This window comes from Athene cunicularia (assembly GCF_003259725.1).
Source record: "Athene cunicularia isolate RWA chromosome 2 unlocalized genomic scaffold, athCun1 chr2_part2, whole genome shotgun sequence".
In the NCBI taxonomy this organism is placed as follows: domain Eukaryota; kingdom Metazoa; phylum Chordata; class Aves; order Strigiformes; family Strigidae; genus Athene; species Athene cunicularia.
Genome location: NW_020799096.1, coordinates 2,901,187 through 2,918,182, shown reverse-complemented (window position 1 = coordinate 2,918,182; position 16,996 = coordinate 2,901,187). Strand labels below are relative to the sequence as shown.

Genomic DNA, 16,996 nt, shown 5'->3' with positions numbered 1-16,996 from the left:
ACTAGTTATGCTCTTACCTAATAGTATTTCACTCTAGTTCATCTTTTCTTAATTTCATTCTGAGCCTCTTATGTGAAAGAGCATGAAATTAAGACATTTAAGTCACATAACATCTGCTCCTTCTGTTCCTTTCCCACAGGCCCTTTGGCCTGATACAGAAAGATGTAGGATTGGTCAATCAACTTTGCATGTGTCTGGGCACTTAGAAATTGTTTAGTTACTTGCTGTAGTATTTTCCAGGAATCAAAGTAAAGCTGGCCAGGCATAGGACCAAATGTAAGAAGTCACGGGCTACTATCAAACATGTGCTTGCGCTTGGCCCAAGCCCATGTGGCCCAGAAGCCCGAGGGTCAGCCTTGCTGCTAGAAGCACGGAGGTGGGTGGGATGGCATGGATGTGAGCAGCGTTGCTGACATCTGGTGATGAGCTGAAGGAATGGAACAGGGGATGACAGGCCCCAGAGAGCACCTTTTGGAAAAGGGGTGTGCTCCCTGGGGTTTCACCTGCACAGCATGGTACCTCAGGAGCACCAGCAACTGCTGCAGATGCATCTGGATGGAAACAGAAGCACGGGTAGTGTTTGGAGTCATGCTCCAAAGGGAGAAGCACCAGAAGCACCAAGAGAGCTGTGGTAGGGCCAAACCAGACACTGGTGTGAGTCCAGCAGAGCTCTGCACGGAGCTGCTAAAAGAGGGGCTGTGTTGCAGTGTGGGGTTGCAGCTTGCTCCTACTGCCGTGAGTCAGGGTGTCTCCTCAGGTGGGATCATTGCAAGTGTCATGGGGCAGCCCTGTGAGGTCCTCCGTGAGAGGAGGGAGTTTGCCTTTGTGTGTCACATCCAGCCCTGAGGTCCTTTGGCAATCCACAAACACCACCCAGTCCCAAATGGCTGAAGTCTCAAAGCTAAACCTTGTGAGAGAAACTGAATAAGAGCAAATATTTAAATAAAATTATACAGTAGCATCACCATTTATTTCAGAATGTCTCTTCCAGAAACCAGCACAGGCAGCAAACGCAGAGCAAGGAAGCTGATAGGGCCAGTACAAACCAGTAGTTAAAAAATTAAGGAAACCATGGGGAAGTCAGAAACATCAATGAAGCATCAATGAAGTGAGCAGCGCTGTTCAGGGAAACATGAAACTGTTCCATTGCCCTGGGGCCAAACACAGTCCCAGCAGTGGCAGAGGCCAGTGGTAGATCAGTGTGGAAGAGCGACAAGACTGTGGATCATAGATCTGTAATTAAGCAGGTTGATCTCTTTGGGACTTGGGCTAAACACCATGCAGAATGAATTCTGGTCTGGGCTAGGGCATATTTTTCTGGTAATTTTTTTTAAAAAGCTAGAGATGAGAAATCTGCCATGATAAGCTATTCTAAAATGCAATTAACTAGTAGATTAATTACCCTTGCTATTAAAAATGTGTCTCATTTCTAATATGTGTTTGCCCGGCTTCAATTTCCAGCTACCGGATTTAGCTTTACCTCTAAGTGCCACTCAGAAGAACTGGCAATGCTGAACAAACTCTGCAGCCTGCTGCTCAGAAAGCTTGGCAAAGGTGCGCCTTGACTGAGGACCAGCAATGGATGTCAGCACAGTGACGGGGGAGGTGTTCAGCCCCCGTGCCCACAGTGCTTCATGGAAGAGTGCTATCAACCCTTCCTGCCCTGTAAATCTGGGACTGAAGAACAGGCAGGTGCCTACAACTGCACACTGGACTGCAAGGATCAACCACGGTGTGTCCAACCACCACCCCTCCGACGGCAATCCATAACTCACTCTTGGCTTTTCTCTGAACCCTCTCCAATTTCTCAGTTTTTTGGAAATGTCAATCCCAGAGCAGGATGCCCCAGCAGCAGAGAATCCAAAGAATTGCAGTTGCTGGGCACCTGCCCCAGGTTTCTGTGTGTAAACATACATCCTGCATAATGAAAACTGAGAACTCAATATCTCTTGCTCTGTATTTGAAACAACAAATAATATTAATATTTTACAGTGATAATGAAATACTTTCTATTCCATCAGTAATTAAGGAAGATGCTAAAGAGAAACTGTTTACGTAACAATTTTTATAATCTGCAGGAGGATAACTTATATCCAAGAGTATTTAACTGGCTAATGAGTTCACTGAACCATTGATTTTATTTTTTCTTTATAACAAATCATGGCACACTGAGGAACTTAAGATAACGGGGGGTGGGGGTGGAATCCAATGTCTTGCTAATATTCACATGTGTTCAGATGGATATCTAAGAAACTACAGAGCAGTTAGTTCAATGTACACCCCTAGCAATCTCAGACAAGCAGCCAAAGGATGTACTGGGTAAATTAGTAAAAACTAGAACCCAGATTGAAGTCATTCAAATTAATGTCATTTGAAAGAGGTACTTTCAAGTAATTTTATGTCATTTTTTGTAAGCCTACAAGTTTGATAGAGCTAAAAAGATAGATATGGCATGCTTAGACTCCTGTAAGTCATTTAACTTAGTTCTGCATGACATTCTAATACAAAAAGTTAGCTGTATGCTAGAGTCAGTGTGCTCAGTATTAACAAATTTGAAAGAATTGGGTAACCGAGAAGACATTCTATATAGCCATGACAGATTTCTAGTTGTATTTTATTCACATATTAATGCCATATGTTACTAGCAATCAGAAAATTTAAAAAAAAAAAATGTTGGTGAAATTATTGGGGTGGATAAAAATGAATTGTTGGGATGGTAAAAGTAACAGGTGGCATTTGTGCAAGACTACCTAATCTGGATTGCTTGAAACAGCAGGTTCATGAAAAACATGGTTTGTTACATCTAAGAATGAGGTGCAACATATAGGAAAGAGGAATGTGGGTGTCGTTTTAAAACAAGGATGGCATCCTGGATAGTAATGAGTTTGAAAACCTCAGCGGTTGCGGCATATGCTATCTGAAGATGGGAGGGCATCGCTGCCCAGACCATCCTCTTCCTGAACTGTGTAAATAATGTTAAATATGAATCTAAGATTCCTGAGGCATTGTTGTAGATCGCACATCCACCTGGCTAAGAATAACTTTTACACAGTCATAGGGCAACCACATTTTGAATGTTGTGCACAGCTGTACTTCCTTCATCTCAGAGTGATGCACTAGGATCAGTAAAGGGACAGGGAAAGCCTGTGCTTGTGGTTAAGGGTTGTGTGACAGCTTCCACGCAGGGAGTGACTGAGTGGAATAGAATTTCAGCCTGAGTAAGGAGAGAAATGACAGGGATCTATATGGTTTTTAATAATATGAAGAAGAGGAACAGACTATAGTTGCCCGCATATTCTTAGAATACAAGAGTTAAAGGGCATCAAATGAAACAAGAAGGTAACAGCATAAAGACATATAAAAAGAGGCGATCAACACAATGTGCAATTAAGTTATCCTTGCCACAAGGATATCAGAATGCTCAAAACATACATGGGTGCAAAAAGCGACTGGTCAAATTTATGGGAAAAAAAATTAAAAATCTCTACAACTGCTAAATACATAGATGCCCTTTTGACTCAAAAGTACCTGAAATGCAATTTATAGAGGTCAGGGGTGGGGATGGACATCCTAGAGAAGGGTTTTTCTATACTTGCTTTGTCCTTGTACTCATCTGTAGGTACCATAGTGGTTTACTAGTCCACCCATTATGGCATGTCATGCTCTTCTCTGTGGAACAGGAAAGATCAAGTAAGAGTCAGGCAGATATTTGAGTCTGGGAAGTCTACAGGGAGGTACTGATGCAGCTAATCTTTCAGATAAAGGAAGGGAGTACTAGGAACAGGCACAAGGAGGGTCAGAGTAAGACTCAGTGGCTGCAGCTAGGATGGAAACTTCTGTCTAGAAATTTTTTTTTTTTTTTTTTTTTTTTTTTTTTTTCCCCCTGAGCACATCGCTTGGACAGCCACACTGAGAATGTGGCAGTGGACTCACATTACTTCGGCCAGTCATAAGCGTGCCTCTTGCTGACTGCTCTGCCAAAAAACCCAGGTGGATTTTTGCTTTTTTTGCTTTTGCTGAAGCAGGAACAACAGCATGTGACCAAGAGACGTTCCCAGCGAACCTGGGACACAGTAGCAACCAGCAGCTGCCTGTGCCAGTTGATAAAAACACATCAGAACCGCATGCCCCTGTGCTAATAATGTCCCGGGCTTGCTGTCCTCGGTTGAGACTGTAGCCCTCACACTCAGGACAGCTAAATTTCCCTGGCATAACTCCTGTCCCAGCCAGTACATTCAATGCTACATTAGAAATTCCCCCTTTAGAAATCTGAGAAAAAAGTAGCACAGCTATTTATATTGCCAAAATGCACACTGGAACATCGAATCTTTTAAATTCTGTTCTTGTGTTTCTTAAAAATCAGTTGCTAATCAATTAGCATAACTGAGTTAAACTCAGAGCATTTGTTCTCACCCTGCACTTAGCTTGAACTTTTCTGATTGTTTCAGTTCTGAAAAAGGGCTTGAGCGCCCAAAGCTTTTTCTGGTAAGTTTTTTGGTTTGGGTTGGGTTTTTTGACCAGTTAAATCAGTCAATCTGTAAAAGATACCTCCCTTCTACTAGCCTCACATTCCTTGGAAATGGTTAGTCAGTGGTATCCTTACACACAATGAAATCATGCCCTTTTCATTTCAGCGGGAACACAGACGAAATCTAGTCCATAAAGATTTGTGCCCGGGGATGGCGTGTCCCTCTCTGCCACCTGCCTGACCTCAGCCCTCCCACTCGAGCTGGGATCCCCTGCCTGCAAACCTGGTAGCTCCAAAAGGAACCCTGGAAGTTCACCTGCAGTCCCAGTGTGGCTCCTGCAGGTGCCAAGGAGCCTTTGTCCAAAGAGGAGCTGGCAGTGCCAGGAGCTGGCCTGCCCGTGGGCGCAGCGGCACTGCGTGCTCCTGTGTTTGCAGAAACAAAACATGGTAGGGTCACCTCTTTCAACCTGAGCTGCCCTCATCACCCAAAGGCAGACTTCAGAGCTAGCAAAAGTAACCAGCAAGACCCAAGGTGTGGCTTTAAGTCTAACAGCTGCAAGAAACAATTTCAAAATAAAGCCAATTTTTAAATTTGATCCTTCCTTATCCTTAAGGTGATATTATCTATTGACTGAGTACATATTACTGAACATACATTATTGCAAGTATATGGACAGTGCTAGAAAGAAGGAGGACTGGTAAACCAGCCCCCTGTGTACCGCCCTGCAGACTGCCTTCATACCAGAGATACCTATTCAGGCTACAGCAATCCCAGACTGCTGTCACCAAAAGGGACAGACCCTCCTTTTTCTGCTCCTCCTCCAGACGCAGACATGATCTGGCTAAAGATGAACAGTCTAAAGTAGCGATTAGACTTTGGGAATAAAATTGTGGGACCTGATCCCATAAACAGGTCACCCTGCACAGACAGGCGAGCTCAGCCAGCAGGAGGGTGGTGACTTCAGGCTGGATTCCTGCACTGGTTTGAGGGAAATGCACTAGTGAGCCATGGTAAGTGTGGGCCATTATTTATTTATTTTAAAAGCTTTGACACCTCTGCTCCCTTCATCCCTGTTTTGCATATAGTTTTGGTACATCACCTCGAGCCAACCCCTCACCTTTCTGGCCATGGATGTCATAAAGCACATTGTTAAACCTTCTTGAGATATATCATCTCTGTGCTGCCATAGTCATCTCTTCACACACACACCGGCTGCCACAACTGGTTTCCTGACATCTTTTGTAAGCCTGTAATGTGTAAACACATTCCCATTGTATCTTATTAGCATTCATGCTGTGGTGCATCACTGGTGTGAGTGCATTTGGAACAGCACGCTGACCCTCACATAGTTATTTCAAGCTTGCTACCTCAGAGCAGCACGGTCTAGTTGTGTGAGGCAGTGATAATCAGGGGAGCAGAGCTACACCCTGTGTCCCAGAAGAGGAAGAAAAAGACAGAAGCATTGGATCCATCAAACCACTTAGCCTTCAGATCTGTGCGTTCCAGCGCCCTGGTGCTGATGTGGACTTTAACAGAGGCCTTAGAAAACCAAGGCACCAAGAGGAGCAACCTGCAGTGCTGCCCCAAAGTTCTTTCTGCCAGCCAGCTGCCACTCAGGCATTCCTCGAGTCAGAAGCAGGAATGGAATCTGCTACAGCAACTCTTTAAAGGATGGTTAGTGCTTTGATTTCTTTATAACCGCAGAAACAAGTGTTACCCCCTACCTTGTCTAGAGTGCAGCACAGCCCATCAGCGGCATGCGGACCTGCACTGTGTTCTGGTAGATGCTGCCTGGGTTGTGGCAGGGGCTGTCTGCTCTGTGCCCAGCGGGCTGGCATCCTCAGGACATGCTTCCTCCTCGCCCCACACCAAAATCATCAGTGCTGGCACAAGCACTGCTGTCCCACCCTGCTGCAACACCAGACATGGTACTTATGTGGGAAGTGTTTGTTGTGCCTCAGCACCACACATTTCCCTCTGTCTTCTGAGAAGCAGGTGGGTGCTTAGGTCTGAGGGTGCACACGCCACTGTGGATGGCAAGTCGCATGGATGAGCTCTGTCAGGATAGCAAGGCAAAAGTTGTACTCTAGTAGGTATAGAGAAAGACTAGGGTTTATTCCAAACACCTTTGGGTACAAACTGTAAACAACTTGACTAAAGACAGGATCCCAACAAATGTCCAGGACACCAGAGCTGCCTGGTTCAGGTTGGAGCTTGTAGATTTGGGATAGGGAGACTGATACCCTACCACTAAAGCTGTGATCTATGCAGGTATATTTGCTCTTTGATCCACAGAATGCCCTAATCCCCACATCTTCCTTTTGTTACTGAGTCTGGAGTTTGTCCTCATTAGTATGGGTAAACAGAATGTTCCAAAGTAGGTGCATGAAGGAGAACACAAGGCTGTTGGGACGGGGACATAGCACCAGGTTTGAAATGGGGGGCTGATGGGGCCTGGCAGGAAGTGTGCGAGGGGAAGGGGTTAGCTGGGAAGGCACAGACTGCACTGGCAGGGATGGAACATCTGCACAGAAAGGCACAGCAGGACTGAAGCCACAACTCTCAATAGAGAACATCCTCGAAGCTGAGCAGCAGGAAACGGTGCAAGGCCCTTGGCAGGTGCAGCTGAGACAGGACCAGAAGCAACCGGCCCTCCAGGAAGGTCCTGAGTGCGCAGCGAGCCAGGTGCTGCAAGGAGCGAGGTCTTTGCTCCAGGGAGAAAAGTGATTGGTAGAAACGTGGGTATTTCTACAGAAAGAGGAGAAAGGACCAGAGGCAGACAAAACTGAAGATATCACCCTGGGAGCAGAGGTAGAACCAGACATCCCTTTACCTTAGTCATTATGGTGCATCCTCCCTGTCCCTCAACACCCCTGTGCCCTGTACATCACCACCCAGCCCCAGCCCGGCTGTGCCCCAGTGTCCCCCCCAGCTTCCTCTGGCACCTTGTTGCAATCGCCCCGCTGCACAACCTCACCTGTACAACCTCTGCTGGAACAGCTTCCACCCAGTCCTCGGAGACGCGCACGTGGTCGTAGCTGTTCATCAGGGCCTCGATGACCCGCGGGCAGGTATGGCAGTACCGCAGCACCTGCACCAGGGAGACAGCAGATCAACACCAAGGTCCAGCAAACCCCACCTTCACCTCCTAAAAAAGCTGTCCCAAAACAGCCTTGGTAAGTCTAGGGAACTAGTGTCCTTCCTGCAAGCTGTCCCAGGAGATCAAACCCACCAATGGTGGGAAGTGCCGGAGCACCACTCCTGCAAGGAGGGTGACTGAGCCAACACCCAACACGCACAGCACAGCACAACTGGGTCCCCACAGCCTCTCCTCAGATGCAGGGACTAACGTACATGGCTGGGATGCAGATCTCCTTCATCTGCCTCACTGCTGCAAGTCACTTGTAAGCAGCCAACACTCTGCTTTATGCATTTTCCTAGTTAGAGTATAAGCCATTCTGGACAAGGGCTGACACCCATCTCATCTGCAGCAAGACTAAGACATACCATGCCTCTGTTGAGGGCTACGGGGGTGTCTTGGAGATGTATTATGCCTGCTCAGCTAGGGGCTAAAGAGACATCATAGAATCATCTCAGTTGGAAAAGACCTTGAAGATCATCCAGTCCAACCATTAACCTCACACTGACCGTTCTCAACTCCACCAGATCCCTCAGCGCTGGGTCAACCTGACTCTTAAACCCCTCCAGGGATGGGGACTCCACCCCTGCCCTGGGCAGCCCATTCCAACCCCCAACAACCCCTGCTGCAAAGAAATACTTCCTAATAGCCAGTCTAACCCTGCCCTGGTGCAGTTTGAGGCCATTCCCTCTTGTCCTGTTGCTTGTTCCTTGGTTCGAGAGACTCACCCCCCTCTCTGCACCCTCCTTTCAGGGAGCTGTAGAGGGCGATGAGGTCTCCCCTCAGCCTCCTCTTCTCCAGACTAAACCCCCCAGTTCCCTCAGCCGCTCCCCTCCAGACCTGTGCTCCAGACCCTGCACCAGCTCCGTTCCCTTCTCTGGACATGCTCGAGTCATTCAATGTCCTTTTTGTAGTGAGGGGCCCAAAACTGAACCCAGTCATCGAGGGGCGGCCTCACCAGTGCCGAGTACAGGGGTCAGATCCCTTCCCTGTCCCTGCTGGCCACGCTATTGCTGACACAAGCCAGGATGCCATTGGCCTTCTTGGCCTCCTGGGCACACTGCTGGCTCCTGTTCAGCCGGCTGTCAATCAACACCCCCAGGTCCCCCTCTGACTGGCAGCTCTCCAGCCACTCCTCCCCAAGCCTGTAGCGCTGCTGGGGGTTGTTGTGGCCCAAGGGCAGCCCCCGGCATTTGGCCTTATTGAAACTCCTCCAGTTGGCCTCAGCCCATGGCTCCAGCCTGTCCAGGTCTCTCTGCAGAGCCTCCCTGCCCTCGAGCAGATCAACACTCCCACCCAACTGGGTGTCATCTGCAAACTGACTGAGGGTGCACTCGATCCCCTCGTCTAGATCATCAATAAAGATGTTAAACATCCTGTACCTGTGCTGTGTGCAGTGGGTTTCCTAAGAGGTACAGTGCCTGTGTTAGCTGCTACATGGAGCCCCAGGAAGACATCACACCTATGTTATGCCACACCTCTCCGGTGTGTACCCTGCCCGCGTAGGTACAAGCCACATGCCAGTGCTGTGTATCTCACACCACCAGTGTGGCCTTCTGAGCACACCCCACCCCTGCATAGCTGCACAGAGGCAGATCCCCCCCAGGCTCTTGGCTCCCACTCCCAATGGCCCAGGCCAGCAGTAGCTGTCAGAGTCTATTCCGGCTCTAGGAGTGATCCTCATTATCTGGCGTTAATAGGAGATTAATTAGTGTTAATTGTTGATTTTCCTGTATTTTCCCAAAGGGGAGAGCAATCTGCTGATCTCCGGGCTGGGTAATTATTGCACTGCTCAGGAATTAAGACAGGAAATTAACCCTTTGTTTGCTGCTGTCTTGCAGAGACAGCATGAGCTGTAGAGTACACCCCAGAGAGGAAACCTATCCCTTGAGAGGAAAAGGGCCAACACTTTCCAGGGCAAGTGATGATGGAAACTGGGTAAGTACTGTCCATGCAGCTTAGCAGACAGAAGCAAGAGCGTCCTAGAGGAGAACATACCCCAGGAGAAAACTTCAGGGAATCCCTTACCAGTAATGCCCATTACCCCCCTCCTAGACCCTGGAAAGAGAGTGGCAGGACGGCAAGCAGGCTAGCACAGAACAAGCCATGCCGTGACACAGACATCCTTGCTCTCATTGGGACCCTGGTGTTCACAGCCTTTCCTCCCCACCGTGCTCCTGGCACAGCTGCGAGCCCCGCACCTTGAGGAGGGAGCCAGGCCAGATGCGGATGGCACCATAGTTGAGCAGGGCTTGCACCACAAGCTCTGGGTGATGCTCAAGCTTGTAGGCAGTGGCTTGCAGGATATTGTGCAGTGCTGTGTTGCCGCTGTAGTTCATGATGTTGACGTTTGCACCCCGGGCCAGCAGTAACTCTACTACTTGAGCATTAGCATTCTTGCAGGCCAGATGAAGCGGGTGCTGCCGGTCCTTATCTGCAGCGTGGATGTCAGCACCGCTCTCCACCAGCAGCTGGCAGACCTGGTAGTAGCGGTCCATGTCCTGGGGTTGGTGGGGCTGCGCGCAGGCAGCATTCAGTGGCGTCTGGCCCTCCTCATTCATTGCCTCCAGCTCTGCCCCATAGCGCAGCAGCAGCTGCACGTGGTCTGTTAGGCCATGCCGTGCCACTACATGCAGCACTGTGTCGTCTTCCTCCTCTGTCCGACTGTTCACACTGGCGCCATGCTGCAGCAGCTGCTGGACACACCTGTGTGGGCCAAGACGACTCAGTGACAGGCTCTCCTCTCCAGCTCCTATCCTACTCCGACCCCTGTTACCCCACACCTCTGTACCATCCTACAGCTTTCACTTTTCCCAGGAGCCCAAGAATCCCTGCTCTTCATGCCCTGGAGCTTTAAGCAAGGATGACTGGTGTGCAGAGATAGCGTCATCCTAATTCTGGCTAACTCGCCACAGATCTTAAAGTGCCATCACGGAGACTGTTCCCACCCAACCATGGAGGCCCATCTGCGCAGCGCATGCACAGTGTGAACCATCAGCTCTGCACTGCTGGCGGGTAACAAGACTGCTGCACCACTCTCAGCTGCATCAGCTGAGGACTAGAGTTTGCAGTCATCTGTTGGACTTCTGAGGTGATCCATGTCCAGGAACAGGCAGTAAGGTCACCCCAACTCAGCAGCCATCGCTGCAACCACCAGCCCAGCTGCAGGGATGAATGAGTAGGGACCCCTTCCACACAGGATGGGGTTTAAGGGGGAGGGAGACCCACTGTAACCCCCCTGCAGAACTCACTCGATAGAGTCTGGGCTCTTGCAGAGATGCAGGGGCTTGTAGCCATCCTCAGAGACAGCCTCGGGGTCAGCACCAAAGCTGAGCAGCAGGCGCACGCAGTCTGTGCTGGCTGCTGCACAAGCCTCATGCAGGGCAGTCTTACCCCCCGGTGCGAAGTTGACGGCAGCACCCCTGAGCAGCAGGAACCGCAGGCAGTCTGTGTAGCCCCGGCTGGCTGTGATGTGCAGTGGTGTGGTGAGCTCCTGCTCATAGCTCAGAGACCACAGTCCTGCAGGGAAAGAGAGGTCAGGGAGTCATGTCCAGCCACAGCTCACAAAAAGCCCTGGGCCCAGACCTGCCTTTTTCCCCAGGATACCTGATGTAAATCCCCCCTTCAGAAGCTCGGGTTTCCCCCTCAAGGGACTGCTTGTCCTGCCAGGCCCTTTGCCTTCTACCGGCCTGCCAAAGGCAAAAATCTGGGGATGACTCTTAAGGCTGCACAGCCACACTGACAGGGAGCTCAAAGGAGCAGGAGTGGCAGAGATGGTTCTCAGAAAGTTCCAGGTTGACATAGCTCTGAGGGACCTAGCGGAGTTGAGAACGGTCATTGTGAGATTAATGGTTGGACGGGATGATCTTCAAGGTCTTTTCCAACCTAGATCATTCTGTGATTCTAAGAGTGCTTTTCACCAGCAGCTCAGGTTTTCTGTTCACAGGGGTACAGCAGATGAAGGGCCTGGGGCACAGGCAGGGCTGAAAGCAGCAAGGTAGCTGGGAAGAGCACCACACATGAAGTACCACAAATACAAGGAGCAGGCAGTAAAACAGGTGGACAGGAGCTTCAGACAGGCCCTGAGCATGGTGCAGACAAGCAAGCTTCAGCACAGATGGACATCTATGGCCTAGGAGAGAGCAAGGGGCTGAAACCTGCCAACTCTCAAAGATGCTGACCCAGCTGGAACCCTTGCTGAGCTGGTGAGGTCCGCAGCTGTTACAGGAAAAGGGCTCCTTAAATCATGCTTCTTGCTGCCCATCCAGGCTGGGCTGGAGGACCCTGTCCCAGATTGTGGGACATGTTGAACGCTACATCCCTCTCATCTCTTCCTTGCAGAAGCAGCGTGTGGTCAACCGTGTTTCACAGGGCCGGGTTCAAACTGAACTATCTCAAGGATCTAACACAGGGCTGTGATAATTCCTGGCCAAGCACAGCCCACAGAGACAACCAGCAGCCTAGCACAAGCTGCACACAGACAGAACAGGCACACAGAGCCAGGCTACAGGGCCAGTCACAGGAGCACAACATGGAGCCTGAATCTCCTTTCCCTGGCAGGGAACTGAAGCAGTTTCCAAGCACTTGCACAACCCCTGCTAGAAGGGTCAGGTACCCTGCACATACTTCACCCTCCCAGACATGTGCACACTCTCCCAACCACATCCCAGTGCTCTCACTCCCATCCTCATGCCTCCATAACCCAAAGAGCACCCATGACATACAATCCCGGCACTAGCAATGCCCTGCAGTGTAAGTAAAAGGCTCTGAGCCCCTGTTCAGCTGGGCCACGCTGCCTTCCCGCTGCCCTCCTGCATACTCAGCCAGCGGAGGTTGAAGCGGTAGTTCTTCCACTCTTCCAGGTCACTGGTGTCGAACACAGCATTGGGACTCAGGTTGTTCCGAGGGTCGCTGAGGATCTCAGCCACAATCTCCCGATCCCCAGTCAGCAGAGCCTGCCAGTAGGCCTGGGCAGGGCCATCCACCTTCTGCGTGCAGATGGGCTCCTGACTCTTGTCTCCTCTGCCTGTGATGCTACCCATGGCGCAGCACCCAGACTCTCCGCAGAAACCAGGGCAGGACTTGCTGCTGCCTCCCTGGCCAGGCTCTGTGCCTGGGGATACAGCCCCACCAGTGCCCTGTGCTCTGGCTGACAGGCTGCCTGCCTGCCCTGGGGCACTGCGCAGGGAGGGAGGACATGTCACATCCCTGTTTGGCCCAGGCTGGGTACAGCTCAGGTCTCAGTTCTATTCTGGGAAACCTTGTGACCAAACGTTTCGTCCAAGAGGCTGATAAGGACACTCCTCTAGGGCAGCTGTATCTCTGCAGTCCCTGGCTGTGGAGAGAAAGCCCCTAGGCTGGGCAGGGTAGCACAGTAGCCCAAAGGGTAGAAATGGAGACAGGACATCACTAAGAAAACAGAGAGGGAAGTAGTCTCATGCCCAACTAGTCTGCTGTCACCCAGTTGCTGCCCAGACCACAACTCAGCTGCTTCCATACACCAGCATGCTGCACATCTTTGTCTGGCCCTCAGCTCCTCTGACATCCCCAGCACTGCACACCCATTTGCTAGTTCCACCCGAGCCCTTAGCACTAGACAGGTTTTTAAACAAGCCACAGGAAAGTTCTTTTTAATCACAGGTTAAAACCAAATGACAGGTAGAATAGGTACAAGTATGGGAAACAGTGCATTACAAGTGAGGTAAAAACATCAAAAGTAATTATCCTTTAGACCCCTTTCTACATTTCCTTGAAATTGTCCCCAACACTGGACACTTTTAAGATTTAGTTGGACAGGGTGCTGGGCCATCTCATCTAGTCCATGCTTTTTCCAAGAAAGGTTGGACCAAATGATCCTTGAGGTCCCTTCTAACCTGGTATTCTATTCTATGAAATTCAGCTTTGCAGAGAGCTCCTGCATGGTTTTAGTACTCCCTTTCCCATCCTCCGACTTAGGAGGAATGAACTACTCAGGGTTCCTCACTGCTGTCCTTTCACCCAAGGTGGCATTTTCCGCTGTCCCCACTTAGTTGTATAAACCCACCCTGCTCCTACTTTGGTTACAGAACAGCATGCATTGCTCACAGTTTGTCAGCACTGTCTGCATTTTGTTCAGACCATATGTTCTAAAGAATGTATCAAACTGCATGGAAGACTAGCAGCATTTAGTTTAACTCTGTGTCATGGAATTATTCAGATCATGCATCTAAAAGCAAGTTAAGTGACCCCAATAGACCACCAAGCAACAATTACCTGGGAGACCAGAGAAAAGTGTAAGATAGGGAACTTTACCCTTCTCAGTAATGAAAATAAATGACCAAGTGCTATACTGACAGTCTCCAGCATGCTCTGTGCAGACTTCACCACCTCGTCTAGCTAAAGTGTAGCACACAAAAGGTAAAAAGAAAGAAGCTCACCTAGCAGACTCTAATTCCCTAAACATAGAAGCAGGCATCCCTCGAGAGCCTGAGGTTCCCACTCACAAAAGCATCACCAGGGAGGTGAAAGGCCGTGTGAGTTAGTGTCAGTAACACCATACAATTTACACCTCCTCTGGGCTTCTTAAAATATCAATAGGGATAACTTGAGAAAGACCAGGTTGCTAGAATCTAGTTTTAAGGTTGCTGGTGGGTAAGTTTTAAGGAACTGTCCCTACAGGCCAGTGAGGTACATAACCAAAGCCTTAGGTAACATGAAGGTTTGCTTTGGTTTTTGTTCTTATCTGATAAATTTGGCATTACAGTTTTGGTCTGTGCTTGATGAATGATCTTGTTCGGTTGGGTTTTTAACGTCTTGAAACTTTGGTGATAAGAGCACATTCTGTGTGAAGTTGTTTTACATCAGCTGTTTGATTTTCTTTGGAGCACAAATCTTTAAAAGCAGGCTGATTTGCTGTTCAAATGTCTGTCAGCCCAGCATAAGACAGGAAATACAACATGCAATTAATATTTTATTGACAAGTGGTCGCAGTTACACAAAGGGTAATACTTTTATATTTTTATTCCTAAGTAGACTGTAACAGTTCAAAACCTCAGTTGTACAAATCTGGGATCTCTCTAAATAATCCTCACCACCCACAAGTAGCAGCACTTGCATCTGCAAGCCCACCCTATCTGTCTCTTGCTAGTGTGGATCCCCACAAAACAGTCATGGTCAAGCTTTATCAGTGTTCTCCATAGCTTTGTGACAGGCCACTTGAAAAGAACCCAAGACTCTGGGAAATTGGTCTTTATCAACAGCTCTTCCATTCTGGCACAGGGGGGCTTTTGCCACCAGCCTTCTGTGGAAAAAGAGTGGTGCAGTTATGGCCCCTCCACACCTGACACTCCCCATCTTAAATTCTGGGAGTCTGCCTGCACCACACTACTAACAGACAGCGGCAAGGACAAGCTCACTTCCAGCTTGCTAAGCACACCTCTCCCTTTAACACATCAGCTGTGCTGCTGACTGAAAAGCTCATAGAATGAGAAGGTGAGCAAAAGGGACCAGAGCATGCGGAACCATGTGTGGCAGCCATGAGACATAGCTGGGCAAGGTACAGTGAAGTGTACAGATGGGAGGAAACACCAAGGATGACCAGCTTCTACCTCCTGTCACTCAGGACAAGCTTGCTTCCACCAGTCCCTCTGGTAGACTAGTTTTCTGCTCCCCTTGCCCAATCCATCTCACAGAAGAGAACAGCTTGCAGGGTGCAATATGAAAGAAAGCAAAACACCAAATGCTTTTGTTTTGGAGCAAAGCCCCCCCTCCAGCTGATGGCTGTTAACCCTCCCATATCAACTTCCCTGCAGCTTCTCAGAGTCAGTGTTTGGAGCAAAGCTCTGCTTCATACCCTAATTTCACCACAGCAGCAGGACTCGGCAGGTAGATATGGAGCAATTGTGTCTTGGTTCCCAGGCAGCTGAAGCACAGCCATGCCTCTTCCTCAGGATACGGGTTAAGGCCTGCCTGAAGAACACTGCCAAGACCTCTCTGCTGTTCCCAAAGCATATCACAGCCTCCAGTTTCTAATGAACTGGACTAACAGACCCATTTTCAGATATAAGGCAGAAAAAGCCTCCTTATGCCACCTGATGCCTTCTCACCTAAGCACTCTCTCCATCTCACACATATTCACATCCATCTCAGCAGTCTTTAACAGGACAGTCCTGATGTTGTTCCACCCCATCAGCCCTTCCAAGGGCCCTATCCTCACCATTTCCTGGTAGATCTGCTTCTGGCCACCTTCAACAAACCTGCTACCATTTGTTCTACAGCCCTAGAATTCTCCTTCCTCCTTCAAAAGCCTTTCTTCCTGTCCCTCCTCCACCACCCTGTCCCCACTACTGGGGATTCCTCTCAACACTTTCCTCAGGTGTCTGCACACTCTCTCTAGTCCCCATCCGGGCATTTTCCATCCCACCATATCCCAGCCCTGCACACCCACCAAATTTCCTGCTAGTCCAGCGCAGCTCACCACTCTTGGCCTCAATGATGAGATTGATGGCTGCGCTCTTGGTGAAGTACTTCTGCACCATCTCCAGGTCCCCAGTGAAGAGCGCATTCTGAACCAGCAGATCCCGGCACTCCAGTGGCTCTAAGCGGCTGTTCTGGCATCCCTGGCTGACTGGGCTCAGGCTGTGCTCACCGTGGTGGTACCAGGACCTTATATGCTGAGAGTACTTCTGCTGATCCAGCTGCAACAAGCGTTGTGTGGCAGAGCTGAAAGGAAAGGTGCAGTCCATCACAGGGAACAAACAGGATAAGCCTGAACCTTACAGTAAATAAGCTGCAGCTGGCAAGAGCCTCTTATCCAAGGCTATGTCCTTTGCAGGTTGCTCCTGGGTTCCAGCTCCCCAGTGTCTGGCTGGATTCAGGCACAGGCCTGACTCACCCAGTATAAATAGTCCTGCTTGGCAGCTCCCCTTCACCACCTCCCCTCCTTCCAAGAGTTTATTTTCAGCTGCTGGATGCAATCACCAGCACACATTAGGCATAGGAGAGGGGTAGCAGAGCCTTGAAACACTCTATGTGCTTGCTTGCTCTGCGCTCTGCTCCCACTTGGAAAGAAACAGAGCAAGGTAGGGGCAACCACAGTGAGGGGTAGCTAGGGAAAGGCCTGCAGAAGTCATAAGGGACTGAGTACAGAGGCCTTCCCCACAGGGACCAAAAAAACCCTCAAAAGCTCCACACACTGTTCTTGGGAACCCAACTTCTTCACTAGGGCAACGAGTCTGGCTGCCTAGACACAACTGAGCAGAATAAAGCAAGGCACATAAGCAAGCCCTGGGAAAAGCAGCTCATATGACATGAACCAAGTTTCCTGGCAATAAGGAAGACACTCTCCCATGCAAATCTCAAGAGTTGGCAAGTGTCTTCAGGCTTCTGAGGGGGTGGGTCACATTTGGAG

At 49.6% G+C, this 16,996-nt stretch overlaps 1 protein-coding gene across 1 annotated transcript; it reads right to left on the bottom strand.

The window, feature by feature from the left end:
- Window positions 1-7,031: 7,031 nt before the first annotated feature.
- On the bottom strand, window positions 7,032-16,331 carry ASB10 (ankyrin repeat and SOCS box containing 10). The gene is made up of 5 exons (XM_026843967.1): window positions 16,034-16,331; window positions 10,860-11,127; window positions 9,810-10,314; window positions 7,447-7,560; window positions 7,032-7,217 (listed from the first exon to the last, which is right to left on the bottom strand). The coding sequence occupies exons 1-5, from the start codon at window positions 16,329-16,331 to the stop codon at window positions 7,032-7,034; spliced, it is 1,371 nt and encodes a 456-aa protein (XP_026699768.1).
- Window positions 16,332-16,996: the final 665 nt, after the last annotated feature.